The 18,966-nt window shown below is 37.4% G+C and overlaps 1 protein-coding gene across 1 annotated transcript in view; it reads left to right on the plus strand.

Annotated features, from left to right (window-relative positions):
- LOC132152300 (cysteine protease ATG4C-like) overlaps window positions 1-13,927 on the plus strand; it is a 45,967-nt gene extending 32,040 nt beyond the window's left edge. Inside the window, exon 12 of the mRNA XM_059561098.1 lies at window positions 13,734-13,927. Within this exon, the coding sequence (XP_059417081.1) occupies window positions 13,734-13,927 (194 nt within the window). The remainder of the gene's footprint in view (window positions 1-13,733) is intronic.
- The last annotated feature ends 5,039 nt before the right edge of the window (window positions 13,928-18,966 follow it).

Genomic DNA, 18,966 nt, shown 5'->3' on the forward strand with positions numbered 1-18,966 from the left:
CACAAAGGTTGAGAAATGTCTGATTCTGAGCCAGCTGCTTCAAATACCTTGCTCCATGCTAGACACTAGGCGATGCCATTATGATACTTAGCAATTACTAAAGACACCTGTATATCTTCATATATAAGCACAGGAGCATGTCAGTATCATATTTAGATGAAACATTCTTTTTATAAAATTTGTTCCACTGTACAAAAACGGGAATGTTAGTCCAGTTAGTTTGGCGAGCCTAAGTGTAAAGTGCACTGATGGATTTATAGCCATTTGACAAGACAGCAATTGCTGCAGCAAGGCTTAGAAATAAATTCAGTGGAGTTACTGGGCTTCAGTCCAGCCTTTAGCCCATGGCACGTTTGTTATTGCTATAGTGCAGGCTCTTAGCGGCGAGGATGCAAACAGTAGCTATATGGAAGTCAGAGGTTCTGGCTAGGGCAGAAGGAGGGGCGGATAGGGGCTTGCTGAATGTGTCAGCTGCACAGGAACAATAATCGCAAGCCTAGTCACTGGACCGAGCAGCTAGCCTTTTTCACTGAATAACTCTATAAAATGGACACCTGCTACAGCAGCCACATGTATCACTGGGGGCCCCTGTGAACGCAAGCCTGCACAATCGGCCGTGAGTCACGGCTAGTTGCCCACAGATATATCAGATGTGAGCTTCCCCGGTGCAGGGTTCAGCACCCCAGCCAAATGTTGGAGTTATTTGTTCTTGTCATTAAGCTAAACTTTATTGTGACCCTCTCAGGCTGTTATTGCACTGGTAGCACTTCTTCTGAGCTGGACTTTATCATTCCTACCATCTATGAATCTCCCAGGTTTTGCCAATGCACTTCAGCGAGCAATAATTCCTAGGTGCCCTCACACACTGGAAGGGCAGGAGCGAGTCAGAGCAAAAGGGACACAACAGATATTACAAGATGTTTTCTCCCCCTTTGCTATATAGTCTTGATTTGCAATTTAATAAAACTTTCAAAGCATGGCCTATAGTCAGCCGTTTTCCATTACATATTTTTTTTTTCTCTGTGCTCTACATCAGTGGCCATTTAAATGTACATATTGAGAACAGCAATAAATAACACACAGGGTTATTTGAATACACTGGATTTTGTATTGTTAAACCTGACAAAGATTGACAATAGTTAACTGAAACAGATTATTCATTTTAACACATTAATCGCAATGAATTTAAATGCATAAATAAATAAATTTTACTGTGCCTGTTTTTAACTCAAAACACCCAGTTTTAAATTTGTGTTTAAATGTGGCGTTTCATGGTGCAACATGCTGAAAAATAGTTGCATAACTATTTATACATATCCATCCATCTATCTAGATAGAGATTTAATATTGTATTAAAATTAAGATTTAAATTTAAATAATTTGTAATATGTTCACAACTCTAATGAATGTTTTATATAAATTAACAAACAAAATAACAAAGCTGGATAACTGATTATCTCTTTTTATTGTGTGAGTACATTATAATGTATTTATAACATTTAACCTCCCCAGTGTTTTGAATCATTGTATACCTTAATGACTACACATTTCAGTAAAAGAAAGGGGATACATGCATTTTTTTGAGTGCAAAATAGGAAAACATCCAGGAGAAACTATCGAGCTATCGAGAGTATTTCCCAAAGGCTCTTGAAAGATACAATGTGGTCATAGAACGTATAAACTGGAGATAAACGAGGTGACATAAAACTGTAGTCCATGTCCTGTCATACTTGGGTGCTTTCCATGTCACGAAGGATAGAAAGAGCAATTTAATTGACCAAATATGAATAGCTATCCTATCTTACTTGCCAGGGCAAATATGATCAAATTGAGATGCAATTAAATAAGGTGTAGATAATGTGTAGAATGACACTACAATGTGACTTCATGGACAGAATCTGACACCCTGTAAAAGCCTAAAATGTTTCCTCTTCTGAAATTACATTAGTTATGCTAGAACGCTTCAACCACTTGGTGAGTTTATCACAGACAGCACTGCTTTGGCAGATGGCCCTTCACTTTCCCTGTCACCTTATTACCAATCAGGTAAAAATGGCAAGTTTTTGCTCTTTAAGATGGCGGGACATAATCTGTCCATGGAACATAAATGTGTCAGGTCTTTTTGTCTAAGATGAACTGAGCCCTGCATGCTTGCCTTCATAAAAAAGGTCTTTAAACCCACATCTAGGTACTCTTTCCGGGGAAGCATGAGATTAAAGAACAAGGGACTCAGCTTGGTAAACGTAATGGATTGCCAGCGAAAGTTTAAATGCGCCATCGGTCTGTGGTAGGGGGGGGGGGAGAAGGCCATTATGCAAAAGAGAGACACGCAAGTAATCTGCACCTTGTCTCTAAAGCTCAAAAGACAAAGAACACACACCCAGATGGGCCTGATTGCTTCTTAAGAAACCCTTGAATACAGACGCCATGATGGATTCTCATATTTTGACTGCTAATGTGTTTGAATGAAAATTATTTATACATTTCCGCAAGGCTTGAATGCATGCTTAGCTTAGTCCATTACTGTCTACACAGATGGAAGTGGCGGTATCTGGGAAACGTTTTACCAGATGAAAGCCTGATTGCAGATCAGAATGAGTCCTGCATGGACTGCTTTGCCCCGACTCGATGACAATTCTGATGCCTGGCAAGACTTCTTCGTATCTTCTGTTATTAATGCACACTGCGTTGCAAATGTGGCGAATGTCTGTGTGCGAAATGCTTGCGTGGGGATTGTGCTCGATGAAGGGTGTCTAATACATTCTACCATGGACGGGAAGAGGAGATCTTTGAGTATTTTCATCCACGAGCTGATCAAAATAGAATCACATATGCGAGATCTACATGCATGATAATAATGCGGTCAGCCTCAGGCATTTATCAGCACATTGAATCTCTGGAAAAGATGAGAGGAGAATGAACCACCGAGGAGAAGACAGGTGGAGGGGAGAGAGAGAGGAAAAACAGATGACTTTTTCATCTAACATATGCACAGATGCAAGGACTCTCACACTCTTTTATGCATGCATTCTTCATAATGGTGCTCAAATCAGATCATGGGATTCCTGTGTTCCTCTATTTAGCCTGTCTGAGGTTATCAGTAGACCCCCGGAAATCTTGCATGTGGAGGCCCACAGTGACTCAATTTTATTTTATTTTTTAAATGAAATGGTTCTTTAAATTTTAAAGTAAAGCCGTCGGGAGGGAGCCACTAAAGCACACAGTACATTCAACTGATTCATTCATTTAGAAATGAAGTATGTCACTGGTTGCGTCCAAAATTACATACTCGCTGACTGTGCCACTTGAAAAATAAAAGTATGTTCTGTGCAGTATGAATGTGTGTTGTATGATTGTAATCCATGTATTTGCCATATTGCCTGTGTCATTAACCCTACAAGCGTCAGTTGTGTCACTTCAGTGCCATTCACAATTTCTCTCCCATGGCCTCATGGGATAGCATAGTGTCCACTGGTGCACACTTGTCACCCAAAGTAGTAGGTCATCTGGATACTTTTTACGTACTGTTTTATGAATACTGTGAATTCGGACATACTACTCTTGCTGTTTTTCGCTTACTATATTGCAGGGAAGTGTTTGATTTCAGATGCAGCCAATGTTATTATGACCATTAATTCCCTGACTCATCAAATCGGTTCAAAAACACGGATTCATTCTGTAAAAAAACACAGCTGTGTGGACTTGTTTGGAACTATTTCCATTTGCAAAACTGAGCAAAACAGACAATATTGTGTTTAAAATGTAACCCACATTATTATGTTCTGTATATAATCAATATCATATTTGTAGTGATATATGTGCTTCTGTGAGCAAGACAAACAATCATTGAAATCGTTTACTCAAATTATGTCATTAAATTGAGTATTAAAGTAGAATTTAAAGTAGAAAGATTTTACTGTTATTACCTGTGCCTTACAAAAGTTGTCTGGCGTCAGATAACTTTGCTCAATTTATAAGCAATACGTTTATGATACATAAACTCCATATCAGCATGCAGGTTCAGAAGGGTGAACAGGAAAGAAAACAGGATTAGCTGACTGGATTTGTCATACAGTTTGGAGCTTGACAACATGGTCCCCATCCATTTTCAGAGTATGGAAGAGAGCAGCTCAGAAATTCTGCTAAACTTTTCCTTTGGTATTTCATGTAAGAAAGTAAGTTGTATTGGTTATATATATAATGTAAGTTGTATTGTTTATTATTATATATATATGTACTGAAAACATTTAAAAATGTGCTAAATGTATTTCAACAAGGTATATATAATTAGCCTCTTGTTTCAACTCTGTACTGTCAGCGTGAGAATATTACAGCTTACTGATTCCATAAGGTCTCTAAGAAAGTGTAAATTTACTTTAAAGCTAAACATAGTAAGCAGAGGGAACGTCAAAACCTCCACCTATCTGCCTAAATCATTCACTCTAAGTTCCGTCTGGTCCCCAGACCCCTCAACCCTTCACCGCATCCCAACATCAGACAACCCCTCAGGCTGCACCCCTCTTTCAACCTCCCTTGACAGTTATAATCGCTCTGAATCTCATCTCTGGGCTCCGGTTTAGACCTGATTTGAATACGGGCTTGTTTTATGGAGGCAGGTAATTGGAAGAGGCTGATTTACTACAGTGTATACAGGGCCTGCATTCAACAAAATATCTGGAAGCAGGGAATAATCACTTCCCCAGCCGTCGTGACATTTATCTGGACACAGGTATATTTTAAACACCCTGCGTTGACAGTGTTGACTATTAGCCGAGAAATAAATTATTCACCACTTACAAGGGGAGAAAAAATGAGAAAATTCTCCTTTCTTCAGCCATAACAGGACAAAGTAGCATGCCCAGGAAAAAAAGAGGAGTGAGGGAGGCAGTCATTTTTCGTTCAATTACAGAAGGCAAATATTTATTATTTATAAGTACTTGCCTTGTATGGGCTTAAATGTTATTTATGAACCTGTTGCATAGTGATTTCCAATCTAACTCATTATTTTTCGCCAGAGGGTGTTGTAAAGGAGCAAGGATATATTTAATGACACTCTGCTAGTCGGCGCAATTACACTGTAATCATTATGTAAAATGTGCTATTAATTAAACCAATTTTCTGCTGGGAACTCTCTTTTCTTCAGGGCTTCATCTTCATTGCTCAGCATTGTCTCCTGTGTTTTTCTCCCCTCTTCTATAATGTTGTGACTTGGGCACATGCATATTTATAAAATAAATTTTCATTAGCCCCCCTTGTTAATAGGACCACATTAATATGGAGATGTGCTGGGCAGTTTTGTAGATAATAAAATTGAAACTTTTTAATGGCCTCCTTTTTTTTTAAGTGGGGGGCGGTGCTGTTGTGGTAAACGGGTATCTGGCTACCCAACTAATTAACTAAATCTCCATTAATTCATTTAAAAAATCTCAAGTCATCTCCATTACAACATACAACAAGAGAGACACAATTGTTTTTCCAAGGTCCAAGTGTTGATGGTAACCAGCACCTGTAATGTCAGAAAAACATTACAGATACAGTAATGAAACAGATATAAAAGATACACAATTTCCTCTCAGACCTTCTGGTTACTGTTGATAAAGCGCTAATCATGGGAGATTTTAATATTCATGTTGATAATACAAATGATGCATTAGGACTTGTGTTTACTGACCTGATAAACTCTTTTGGAGTCAAGCAAAATGTCACCGGGGACACTCATAGTTTTGATCATACACTAGATTTAATTATATCGCATGGAATCGATCTAACTGATAGATATCGTACCTCAAAGTGATGATGTTACAGACCATTTCCTTGTATCGTGCATGCTGCGTATCACTGATATTAACTATATGGCTCAGCGTTACCGTCTGGGCAGAACTATTGTTCCAGCCACCAAAGACAAATTCACAAATAACCTGCCTGATCTATCTCAACTGCTATTTGTACCCAAAAATGCACATGAACTAGACGAAATGACTGACAAAATGGGCACTATTTTCTCTAATACATTAGAAGCTGTTGCCCCCATCAAATTGAAAAGGTTAGAGAAAAACGTACTGTGCCATGGTATAACAGTAATACTCACTCTCTCAAGAAAGTAACTCATAGTCTTGAATGCAGATGGAGAAAAACTAACTTGGAAGTTTTTAGAATTGCATGGAAAACAGTATGTCCAGCTATAGACAGGCTCTAAAAACTGCTAGGGCAAAGCATATCCACAAACTCATAGAAAATAACCAAAACAATCCAAGGTTTTTATTTAGTACAGTGGCTAAATTAACAAATTACCAGACGCCACCTGATTCAAATATTCCACCAAAGTTTGATAGAAATGACTTTATGAATTTCTTCACTGATAAAATAGATAACATTAGAAATACAATAGCTAATGTAGATTCTACAGCGTCTAACACTTCAGTTTCATCCATCGCACCCAAAGATAAACTGCAGTGCTTTACAAATATAGGAAAGGAAAAGCTAAATAAACTTATCACTGTATCAAAAACAAACAACATGTTTATTAGATCCAGTACCCACTAAATTACTGAAACAGATGTTGTTACCTGTAGCCCGAAGAACCGCTTCTCAATATCATTAACTCGTCATTATCTTTAGGTCACATTCCAAAACCATTCAAGCTGGCGGTTATTAAGCCTCTTATTAAGAAACCAAAACTAGATCCTAGTGAACTGGCAAATTATAGGCCTATTTCAATTCTTCCATTTATGTCTAAAGTTTTATAAAAAGTTGTGTCTGCTCAATTGAGTTCCTTCCTGCACAAAAATGATCTGTATGAAGAATTCCAGTCAGGTTTCAGGCCCCACCATAGCACAGAAACTGCACTTGTTAAAATTACAAATGACCTGCTTCTTGCATCAGATCAAGGCTGCATCTCATTTCTAGTTTTACTTGATCTTAGTGCTGCATTCGATACTATAGATCATGACATACTCATAGATCGATTACAAAACTATACAGGTATTCAAGGGCAGGCTCTAAGATGGTTTAGATCCTACCTGTCCGATCGCTACCATTTTGTTTATTTAAATGGGGAATCATCTCATTTATCACCAGTAAAATATGGAGTGCCACAAGGATCCGTCTTAGGTCCCCTTCTATTTTCAATATACATGTTGCCCCTTGGTAATATTATTAGAAAATACTGAATTAGCTTCCACTGTTATGCTGATGATACTCAGCTATATATCTCAACGAGACCAGATTCAACTTCTAAATTATCTTAGCCAACAGAGTGTGTTAAAAATGTAAAAGATTGGATTACCAATAATTTTCTCCAATTAAATTAGGATAAGACAAAGATATTAATTATTGGACCAAAAAACACTACACAGAATCTTGTAGATTACAACTTGCAACTAGACAGATGTAATGTTACTTCCTCTACAGTCAAAAATCTGGGTGTTATATTAGAGAGCAACTTGTCTTTTGAAAATCATATTTCCCAAGTTACAAAAACTGCATTCTTCCATCTTAGAAACATTACCAAGCTACGAAACATGTTATATGTTTCTGATGCAGAAAAGCTAGTTCATGCATTCATGACCTCTAGACTGGACTATTGTAATGCACTTCTAGGTGGTTGTCCTGCTTCTTCAATAAACAGGTAATCCAAAATGCAGCAGCTAGAGTCCTTACCGGGTCAAGAAAATATGATCATATTAGCCCAATTTTAAAGTCTCTGCACTGGCTGCCTATTAAGTTCCGTATCAGTAACAAATTATCTTTACTTACCTATAAGGCCCTAAATGGTTTAGATCCTGCATACCTAACTAGCCTTCTACCACGTTACAATCCATCACGCTTCCTAAGGTCACAAAATGCTGGACTTTTGGTAGTTCCTAGGATAGCAAAGTCCACTAAAGGAGGTAGAGCTTTTTCACATTTGGCTCCCAAACTCTGGAATAGCCTTCCTGATAATGTTCGGGGTTCAGACACACTCTCTCTGTTTAAATCTAGATTAAAAACGCATCTCTTTCGCCAAGCATTCGAATAATGCATCTCTTAAATTATGAGTGTAGTTGTATCTGATCAAATGCACATTCTTATTCTTTAGCTTGGGTTAAACTAATTAATTTTACTTTGTTGGATCAGCAGCTATGCTAATGATGTCTCTTTTTGTTTCTATGTTTTGCCACGGGATTTACATCCCATGGTAACTAGGATTTACACAAGCTCCAGTCTGGATCCAGAACACCTGAGAAGAGATGATGCTGACTCTCAGAGAACCTCAGATGATGCTAACCCTGAATCAACAAACAGAACTAACAAATATTGCTACAAGTGTGACTGCATCATATAATAATTATTAATTATTAATAATATGAATAATGTTCATCGTCTGGCTGACTATGTCTTGTATTAATTTTTCTAAAAATCCTGTCATATGCGCACAAACTGACAGTCACCACTTATAAGCTACTACTAAATATTGTAGAAACATAATTTTCTGTAAAGTTGCTTTGTAATGATTTGTATTGTAAAAAGCTCTATACAAATAAACTTGAATTGAATTGAATTGAATTGAATTGAATTGAATTAAATTGAACAATCAACATTAACACAATGGCCGTAGCCAGCTATGAGGTCACAGAGGTCCGGACCTCTGTAAATTTTTCATGTTTTTATTTCACGAAAATAAAAAAAATTCTCTAATTGACTAATTTGCTGCTGAATGTCTGCATATATAATTCACAATGTTTAGCGTCCGTGGTATTAAAATAATCGCTGCTAGACACTTCCGAAGTGAACGAGTCTTCAGAGAGTTATGAGCGAGAGCACGAGACGCAGCCTCCGTGTTGCCAGATGCAGCTATTGTAAGAGTTTTTTACTTGTTTTACACTAAATGTAACACTTTAGAAAGTTAATAAAGTAGGAAGTTGCGGTTTAGGTTCAGAGATAAATTTATCTCATCTAATTTCCAAAATATTTGAAATAAATTTGGTTTATTTTATTTATTTACAGGTTTTTGTTTATTTAAATAGCAACATCTGGCAACATAGCATCGCTGGCATTAGTCTGGCAGTAATCTGAAAAGGCAGCGGCTATTTACACTAAGTGCAAATAGCAGCATTTTTTTGTGATATCCCACATAGCAAATGTCTTCTGGCCCAGATCCGGGCCACACAATGTTTTTTCCCTCGCCCCAAGTACCGCAAAGAATGACGGCCCAGAAGTGGCCCAGAAATGGATTAAAGACTCGGGTCACACATGGGCCATAACTGGTGTTGTGCCAAATTTTGACCCCCTGCCAAATTATTACCCCCGTAGTATTGGTAGGTTTAGGAGTAGGTTTGGGGGAGGGGTTAGGATTAGGGGTGGGGTTAGGATTAGGCAATCAGGTAGCGATTTGAACAAGGGGGGTAATAATTTGGCAGGGGGTCAAAATTGGGCAAAACACCGGCACAAAATTGGGCACAACACTGGATAAGAAGGTTCAACACTCTTCAGCAATAAAACAAAACAAAACAATGAAGCACAATTTTTAGTTTATCTAAAGTCATTTTTGCTTATTAGTATGGTTGAACTGGATCATCAAAGGTCAGCAGAAAAGATATTTTAATAAAATGGGATTAGATACATTTGTGTTATTTAACATATTTAATTATAGCAGGTTTGCATCTTATTTTGAGTTTGTGTTTCACTGTTTTAAACATTTTGATTAATCCTTTTTTTTTAGATGAGATGAGATGAATTAATGCACATTCACCTTTAGTCTAGAACTACATCATGTTCACACAGCACACACAACGCCTCTGTACTTTCGATTTTCCCTAATATGGGGACAGGAGACTTGTCAGTCAATAAATGGGATAAATTTGAAAGTAAAATCCGATAATTTCTTGTAAATTAAAAAGTAATGTTTCTTTACTATTTACTTGAAAAAAGTAATCCGATTATGTAACTCGCGTTACTTGTAATGTGTTACCCCCAACACTATATATATATATATATATATATATATATACATATCATGGTTTCCACAAAAAATATTACAGCACAACTGTTTTCTGCATTGATTTTAATGATAAGAAATGTTTCTTGAGCATCATCAGCACATTAAAATGATTTCTGAAGGATGATGTGACACTAGAGTAATGGCTGCTGAGAATTCAGTTTTGTCATCACAGGAATAAATTACACTTTAAAACAAAAATATTTTTTTATATTATAATAATATTCCACAATATTACTGTATTTTTATCAAATAAATAATGACTTATTTAAAAATTATTATAAAATCTTACAGACCTCAAGCTTTTGCAAGGTAGTGGAGTACGTAACTACACACAAAATACACACTATTAAGACCCCATTAGAATCTCTAAAACCCACACTTGATTTTCTCAGCCAACATAATGGTGGGCTTTTGATTACATCAGGTAAATGGTCAGCACTAGCATGATTTTTATCACAATCTTGAATTACAATATTTATCTCGTGTAATCTGTTGCAGCCCAATATATGAATGAACTTATCCCATTACAATCCATTTCCCTCCAGCCTGGTGTCATATCAGACTACAACATGATTAATTAACTAACATCAAGACTATATTATGACCAGAGAGTTCACGAGCGAGAGAGGTAGTGAGGGGAGGACACAATTGTACACGGGGAGCATTATGTACATGATCATCCTCACCCTCGTTCCTACAGATGAGCACATTATTAGACCACACTCAGTATCTGTTTGGATAAGCAGAATGTATGCGTGTGATGGATGAGCCTGTTTACAGATGAGGTGGGATAATGTTAGAGTGAGCTAGTAATGCTGGTAATGAGCCCCTGGCTGGTCAGGTGCACAATGAGGGCCAGACAGATTACACCGCCCCGAACGGCACAGAAGGCAATCTTCTAAACAGCTCTAGATTGATAGAGTTACCATCCAACACTTACCAATTGTAGTGAAGTGATTCCAGTTTACTTTCCTTGGCAAAATATGAAATAGCTTTGTAGAAGAGTATGTGGGGTAAAGTATATTTGGGATCATTTTATATGTAATAATATCTGCATATCTGTAACGGCTGTTACAAATGGTGTTACATCATATATTTAATAAAGGTTCATTTTAATATATTCATTATGGTATACATTTATTCTTGTATTTTTGGGGATCTTGTATGTTTGCCCTGCCCTGTAATGAGTTCAACATTTTACACACACACACGCATGCACGCACGCACGTACGTACGTACGTACGTACAGATAGATAGATAGATAGATAGATAGATAGATAGATAGATAGATAGATAGATAGATAGATAGATAGATAGATAGATAGATAGATAGATAGTGCTACAAAAACAAACTTTCATTACTACAATTACTAATCTCATCACTCTGGAATTAGTTAATCATTTGATTGTTTGCATAGTACAGTGCAAAACTTTATTATTGAATTTTTTTTTACACGTTTCTTTACAAGCCCTTGTAAAATAAAATAAAAGGCAGCAAAAAGCTCTTGGACACAGAATGTTTGATCAATAACAAAAGCACCTGTTTGGGCCCAGTCAGAACAAATAAATCAATAGGCTTGTATAAAAATGGCGAAACGGGGAAGGTTAAGTGTTTGGAATAAAATATGTTCCCTGGAGCATGTAAAAAGAGTCATGGAAAAGAGAGCAGGGGGTTCTCTGCATAAGTCAATGGTCCCCGCATCATCTTTCTCCTCATGTCATGGGAAATAGACTGATGGATCACTTCCTGGTGTCACTGCTTGAGACTTGTGACAATCAGCGAAATGATTGTGTCTGCCTGCAAACATAGGCTCATAACTGATAGCCCAAACCCCGAAGAGTCTACTCACCATGTGCAGTGATGGAGCATTGGATTAAAATCACTCCCAATGAGGAGGAGCCACCACCATTTATTATGTAGTTCCCCCGGCGCTCCGCCATGCTCCCTGCCCCCCGAACCCCCAACTGGAATTTTCACCACAAGAACACATTATGGTAATCAGACAGTATGTGTGTATAGGACTCAATCAACAGGAAAGCCATGGCAAAGAGTTATGACAGTACAAAGTCTGTTTGTAACTTTTGATTAATGGAATATTTACCATGGGTCCACTTGAGATTGAGGAAGGCACAAGGTGGACTTGGGAGTTAACCCCAAAATTTCCATTTAAATGCAGGGATGGGCCATGGAGCCCAACGCACAAGATACTCTGTTGTGACCAAACCAATTTGCTAACATACAGCATGCGTTTGGATGAATAACCTAGGCAAGATTAATCTCATCCTCATCATCATCATCATCATCATCGTCATTATCAAGATCATGCTCCCAATTGCCGTATATAGTCACTCGACTGATTCATGCAGCTCTTTTCCCTTTTTATTATACCATGACATACAAATATGTACATCCCTGTAGGTATTTTAAGCCAGCAAATATCTTGGGATGTGAAAAGTGCAGGGCTATATGAAGCTCCAACTGAGGTATTTCAACCAATGTGCTACAACCCAAATATAAATAGTCTGTCTCTGAAACAGAAAAAAAAAGTTCATCAATAAGGCAACATGTTGAGAAAACTGCAGAATGTCACCATAAACTGTAAAGCAATTCAGCCACTTTATGAAATTCAGCAACACTTCATCATCTTGTACCATTCACAAGCATTTTCCCTTGGAGAGCAAATTGCTTGTCTTAATCTACTAACAAATAAGTAGATTAAAATGCCCTCAACATGTGTTAATATTGAATTTATCATGCACTGAAAATGTTCTTAGCATTTCTTAGTATCTGTAATTGTATCTGCTAAATGATTAAATGTAAATGTAAATGTATCTTGTTTACCAGTAACCCCTTAACTGTTATACTGTCCCGAATACAGGACACCTACATTTACTATAATATATTACAATCAAATCTAATCTAATCTTGACAAACTATATATTGTTGGAAAGGTCTAAGACTCCCAAATATATATTTTACCAATGTTTTTTGTTAAAAATTATGTAGGAAAAGTAATAGATCAATTTATGACAAGAGTGCACCCTCCAAAATTACATTATAACAGGAGTTTTGACCTTTGTTTAAAATAAAGACTTCTTTGTTGCCTTTTTCTCTATCACATTTTAGAAATCATCAGAAATTATATATCGACTGAAAACTTAAAATCTCAAAATTCATCCTTTAAAACCCATTTTAAAATCAGACATTACATTACCATGTAAATGGTACATCAATATCATGTTAAAAAATGTTTTCAGTCATGAATTAAAAACATTTTGGTTTGTATCATGCACATTCAAATCTATCTTCAAAAACGTGAGTGACAGTTAAGGGGGTAACAAAAAATATTACTGTAAAAAAATCCTTCAAATAAATTACATTTCATAGAAATGTCTTTATATTTTCCTTTTTTTATTATTATTATTTTTTTTATTACAAGCATAAAACTGACTATAGCTTGTTAATTTTATACTTTAAAAAACTTTGTCAATGGCATAGAAATATATAGTAAATGATTGTTTACACATTATACACACACAATAATAAAGTCGTTGGTTATTTTTTAGAATTTCTTATCTGATCTATGAGTTATTCACAGTGCATGGATCACTCACCAACAAACATTATTCTATATTTTAGCATGTATCAGCGAGACAGGCTTGTATCTGAACCTCTTTAGATATTAGATGTGCAAATCCAAGGTGCAAATTGTTTGTGGAATCTCCATTATGCCCTTTCTAATGTTGTCATTAGCAATCAGCTCACTGGGAAAACAGGGGCGGGAGAGGGGAGGAAAATCATTTGAACTCATGATCCACGATAGATTGGCCCGTGCACCGGGGTCGTCACTGGGCCAGGATGACAGTTCAGGTCAATACCAGGGGCAAGAAGGTGGCCAAGGCAAGACCCCAGAGGCCTCGTTCAGAGTCTTGAACTCTGGATGCTGAGGATTAAGGGTGGTTGACAAGACATTGGCAGTCTTTTTCTGCTGAAGGAGTTGCAGAGAAGAGGATTATTGTGGGCCGACAGTGTTGTTGCTACTTGCTGACAGTGGCAACCTGTAGCTGCCCCAGTCACAGGTCCAACCTCATCACCTGCTGCTGTCAGGACCGTGACAAGATGCTGAGGTATGGAAGGGTGTCACTATTCTTCCATTCTTTCCCAGTTGTATTCCATGCTGCCAACCTGATCCTATAGCCGAACTCATGGTATCCTGCTCATTGATGTTTGGATTATTGAGTTATTGATATACTCCTCAAAGAGCTTCATTGATCCCTGCACAGACATCACACTACAGTACATGCATACTAGAAAAGCTACACTAGTTTACTTGCACCGACTCCCATTTGGCTACATTAATTCTCCAGTGGGAGAGGAAAAAAGGTTGCAGCATGCAACTGTAGGATAAAAACAAAATAAATGTGGAAGTTGTATGTGGAATCCATTAAGATATCTCAGTTTGACACATCCAATCCAGACAAAGGCTTCACTGGAAGGCAAAAAAAAAGTTGGCTTTCTGCATGTCCCACCTCACCTAACCCTGCGCTTATGAAATATCACTCCCCAGCTCTCTTTGCCTTAATGGCTTAGCGGGTATTCGAAAAGTTTGGCAACTTGTCAAATGGATGGATCAGACAGATATATGGAGTCGGGGTCATTTCTCTCACGCTTGCAGGGATCGGCGAAACCTCTCGCAATACCCCTTTTGGCTGATTGAGAACTTAGTTTGACCGAACGCCGCTAAAGCCTGGTGTGTTCCAGCGACTGCTTGACACACGTTAACAGAGTATATGTTATTCCATATTCTTTGTGCCGCTCCCGGAGCAAGGGGGGACTCCACAGGCTGGTATCCTTGTGCGCGACTAACCCTGACTCCATCGCCATCAATTTTCTTGAACAGCTCTGATCATCACCTCAATTATCTGCTGTCCAGCCCATCTGATAGCTTTCTGGCCAGCTATAACTTCTCTGTCGATGAACATGGTATAATGACAGCCAAAGGTGTTCATGTGGGGTCTAGCACACACACACATTCACCCACACATTCATGCACAGAAAAAGCCTAGTCCGCTACCTGTAGAAAATCCATTTACTGTCCATGGAGGTGGTTGGAGCTTTCGGCTGTATTTGATCATGGGATTGATCTGTACTCTGTCCCTAAACAAGAGTGAAAGCAACTTATTTACAACGCAAATACAAACATCTATATGTATAGAACAGGGCTGAACTAGAAACAGTGCACAAATGAAGGAATATTTATTTCAAATTAAATTATCTTTAAACTGTAGCCCCCAAAAAGCAAATAAAATGATATGTAATATTATAAGTAACAGATTATGACTATGACAACCATTTAAAGAAATACCCTATTCAAAACCATTAAGAACTGTCATTTTCTGCTGAAAGCTTACAATCTGTATTTGTAATTTTAACAGTTAATCATTAAAGATTATAATTATATTGTTACAAATACAAAGCATCAAAATCTCTAATTGCTTACTTCGCACGGTATGTGGAATTAGAATAATTCGGTTAGACATTTCATCTAAACCTTTATAAATGAAATGCACACATTAATGTATGGCTGAGCGTGAATACATTATAGAATGAGTGCCTATTAGCATTCCTCTTTGGCTTGTACATTTATAAACATTTTTTTTTGGTGAAGGGTCATCTCTGCATTGCTCTGTCTCTGCAGGCTATAATAAACGAGTGTAATTAAGGTGGGTGATTGGTTGGAAGGTCATTGCTAATCCTGTAATTTTTCATCTATGTTTGGATTTGCTTGTGATGAATGTTCCCAGCCTTTAGAGTATGCCTCCTCAGATTACTCCATGCATAGAAATGCAACAGCAGATAAAGCTGTTGGCTCCCAGTTGTTTTTCTCCACTGAGGACGTATTAGTATATGAACAAATGAGATTTGTTATTTTACAGGTTAGGCAGAGCTTCTCATTGTAATATGTAATGCACTGATTGTTTAAAATGTGAGATGACAAATGCTATGGCAGTATAAATATATATACTTTTATTTTATTATAATGATTTTGTTTTTAATAAATTTGGTCAATGTGTTAAATCTGTAAATGAGCACTTTATTTATTTTTTTTTTCTTCCCTTTTAAACTCCAGCTGTACCAAATCCCAATATCAAAAGCAAATAGATTCTAGATGGTGCAAGTAACACATTGAATTAAATGTACAATATGGATGGATGGATGAATGGATAGATGGGATATGACACATGGGATTCACATATATTGTGCAAAAATAAGAACTAACTCCAATAACTCCTATAATGTGCAAATGCATGTAAAATGATTCTTGTTACTCTCTAATAACACCACACACATTGCTGTGTTGCTGTATGTGACCTCTAAAGGATATATTTACTTAATGGAGAAAACTGAATGCACAGACATGGTCTTAGCAGTTATACAGTGCATACATTAAGTAAATGTAGCATTCTCTCTAAAACAATGCTCCTGATATTACAGATAAAGTACCCACTAACTGTCCCATTACATACAAGCCCTGATCACTCACAGCAACTTGTTTTATCAGACTGATTTTTTAACATGTTTATGGTTCTGGTAAAATGATACAAATTCTGAGGTGTCAAATCAATCAGTCTTACTCTCAACAGAATCTTAAATACAGCAATAAAACAACTCAAGAATGCAATTCACCTCAGCGAAACACTCAACATGTCCCTCGTGATTTAAACCACCTTTGGCATGGGCGCCTATCACAGTTGCAACACATTTTCTCAACCAATTGTGCATTACAGTCTTCTAATGGTCAAGTCAGACAGAGTAACTTATAGCAGCTCATTAAAAGGCTCCTCTCACTCTCTTCCTATCTCTCCCTTTCAAACTCTCCTTCTCTTCCTCTTTCTCTCCATTTCCCTCGCTCTCAGTGGACACAATGTCTCCTGCCTATTTGCAGTGATTTCAGGAGGTTGAATTAATGTGCTGTCAGGCCTGTTTCAGAGGCAACTAGCTGGCAGCTTTCCTGATCCTTGGCTGATCAGCCTGCAGCAGAGGTGTCTAGCCTGCTAGCCAGTGAGCCAGTCACTGGACAGAGAAAGGGGGAATGGGAGATAAGACATGGGGGGTTCCCACAGATCCATTTGTCTATCCATTTGCTGACAGTCTGAGAAAAGTCATGATGGACGATGCCCTTTCAAAGTCAGACAACATGTTCTCTCCATCCCAGAGCTGTGACCAGGTATCTGTAAAGCTCTGTGAACTGCAAGTCTTTGGTCATTGAAGCTATAACTGTTTAAATATGAGTTCAGGTGCATGTTAGTTAACCAGAAACAGCACCCATAAAAAAATAAAAAAAATAATTATATATATACAGTACAGACCAAAAGTTTGGACACACCTTCTCATTCAAAGAGTTTTCTTTATTTTCATGACTATGAAAATTGTAGAGTCACACTGAAGGCATCCAAGAAGGAGAGTGATGGGGTGCTGCACCAGATGACCTGGCCTCCACAGTCACCGGACCTGAATATATATATAAAATATTCCTCCATACTCTGATCCCTCTAATAAATAGCTAAATCCTGTGTCTTCTCTATATTTGGCAACATTTCATTCAATATGTTACTTGCATTTTTTTTTTTTTTTTTTTGTGGAATTTACTTGCAATTTCTGAATTATTTTATTCCAGTATAAGAATATTTAATTTAACTTTGTCCAATACTTTTTCAGTGACAAATCAAAATATTCCTCCATGCTCCAATCTCACTAATAAATAGCAAATGTCTTTGTTTTCTCTTTAAAACTAATGTCACATTCTAATTTCTATTAGACAACATTTAATTCAGTATAGTTACTTAACATTTCTTTGTAATTTTTTGTGAAATTTCCTAACAATTTCTGAGTGAATTTTCTTCATCGTGTAAGAATATTTTATTTACATTTTGGTGGGCTTTAATAATTATATTTTGTTCAATATTTATTCAAAAGCAAATTAAAATGTTCCTTCATGCTCTGATCTTGCTAATAAAAAGCAAATACTTAAAAAATAAAATAAAAAATAAACTTGGTATTTGGCAACACAAAAAGCTTAGAAATCACTTCGCCAAAATGAAGACTAAACAGCCCTATAATCTCATTCATTAAGTAATGCCTAATCAATGACCAAGCAACAGTGAAGGGTCTTGTTCAGCCATCGATCACCATCTTCCAATTCCGCCTCAACAATAAGGTGTGCAGGGTGGGGGGACAGATTGAGCGCATCTTCGCATTAATAGGCTTTAGGTTCTTTAATTTAGACTTCCTCTTGTGATAGTGCTTTTTTGGAGTTGGGGACAATCCAAGGCTTGTCTTATTACCCCCTGTCACCTGGTGAGGTCGGCCCCTATTCCCAAGCTCCACATCCCAAACCTTAATCCAATTTGTTCGGCCCCCTTGTCTATACCCGCAGCAAAATTAAAAACCCTGTGCTGCAAAAACACCTTACATTTCCAAGGTATTGGCTCGCTGTGCTAGACTAGAAACTTCATTTATTCTGGCTAACTTCTCAATTATCTTCCCAGTAGTGGAGTTGTGTAAAATGTGCGAAAATCAATATGATTCCATTCCCCTCGTATTGGAAGGGGAAAAATTAATGAGATAGGACACTCTCTTAATCAGAAATAAATGTTTTAATTCAGATAATGACATAGTTTTCCCTTGCAGAGGGATGACAAATGCCGGGCCAGCAGTCTGCTCACAGGCCGTTTCAATTTTATTGTAAATATAAAAGGTATTGATCGGCGAGATGTACAAACCCTATTGCTTACAAAAGCCATTTGGGGGGCCTGGGAAAACTATTAAGCGTGGGGTCAGAAATCAATAAACAACACTAAAACGTGGCCGCGCTTGCCCTGGCTTGCACATTGGAAAGCAAAATGGCAGGTGTAGTGACAGAAATGTCTGTGGTGGGTAAAGGGCAGGGATGATGGGGTCAGGTGTATAGTCATGGAGAGGGCTT

Source organism: Carassius carassius, chromosome 10 (genome assembly GCF_963082965.1).
Source record: "Carassius carassius chromosome 10, fCarCar2.1, whole genome shotgun sequence".
Classification (NCBI taxonomy): domain Eukaryota; kingdom Metazoa; phylum Chordata; class Actinopteri; order Cypriniformes; family Cyprinidae; genus Carassius; species Carassius carassius.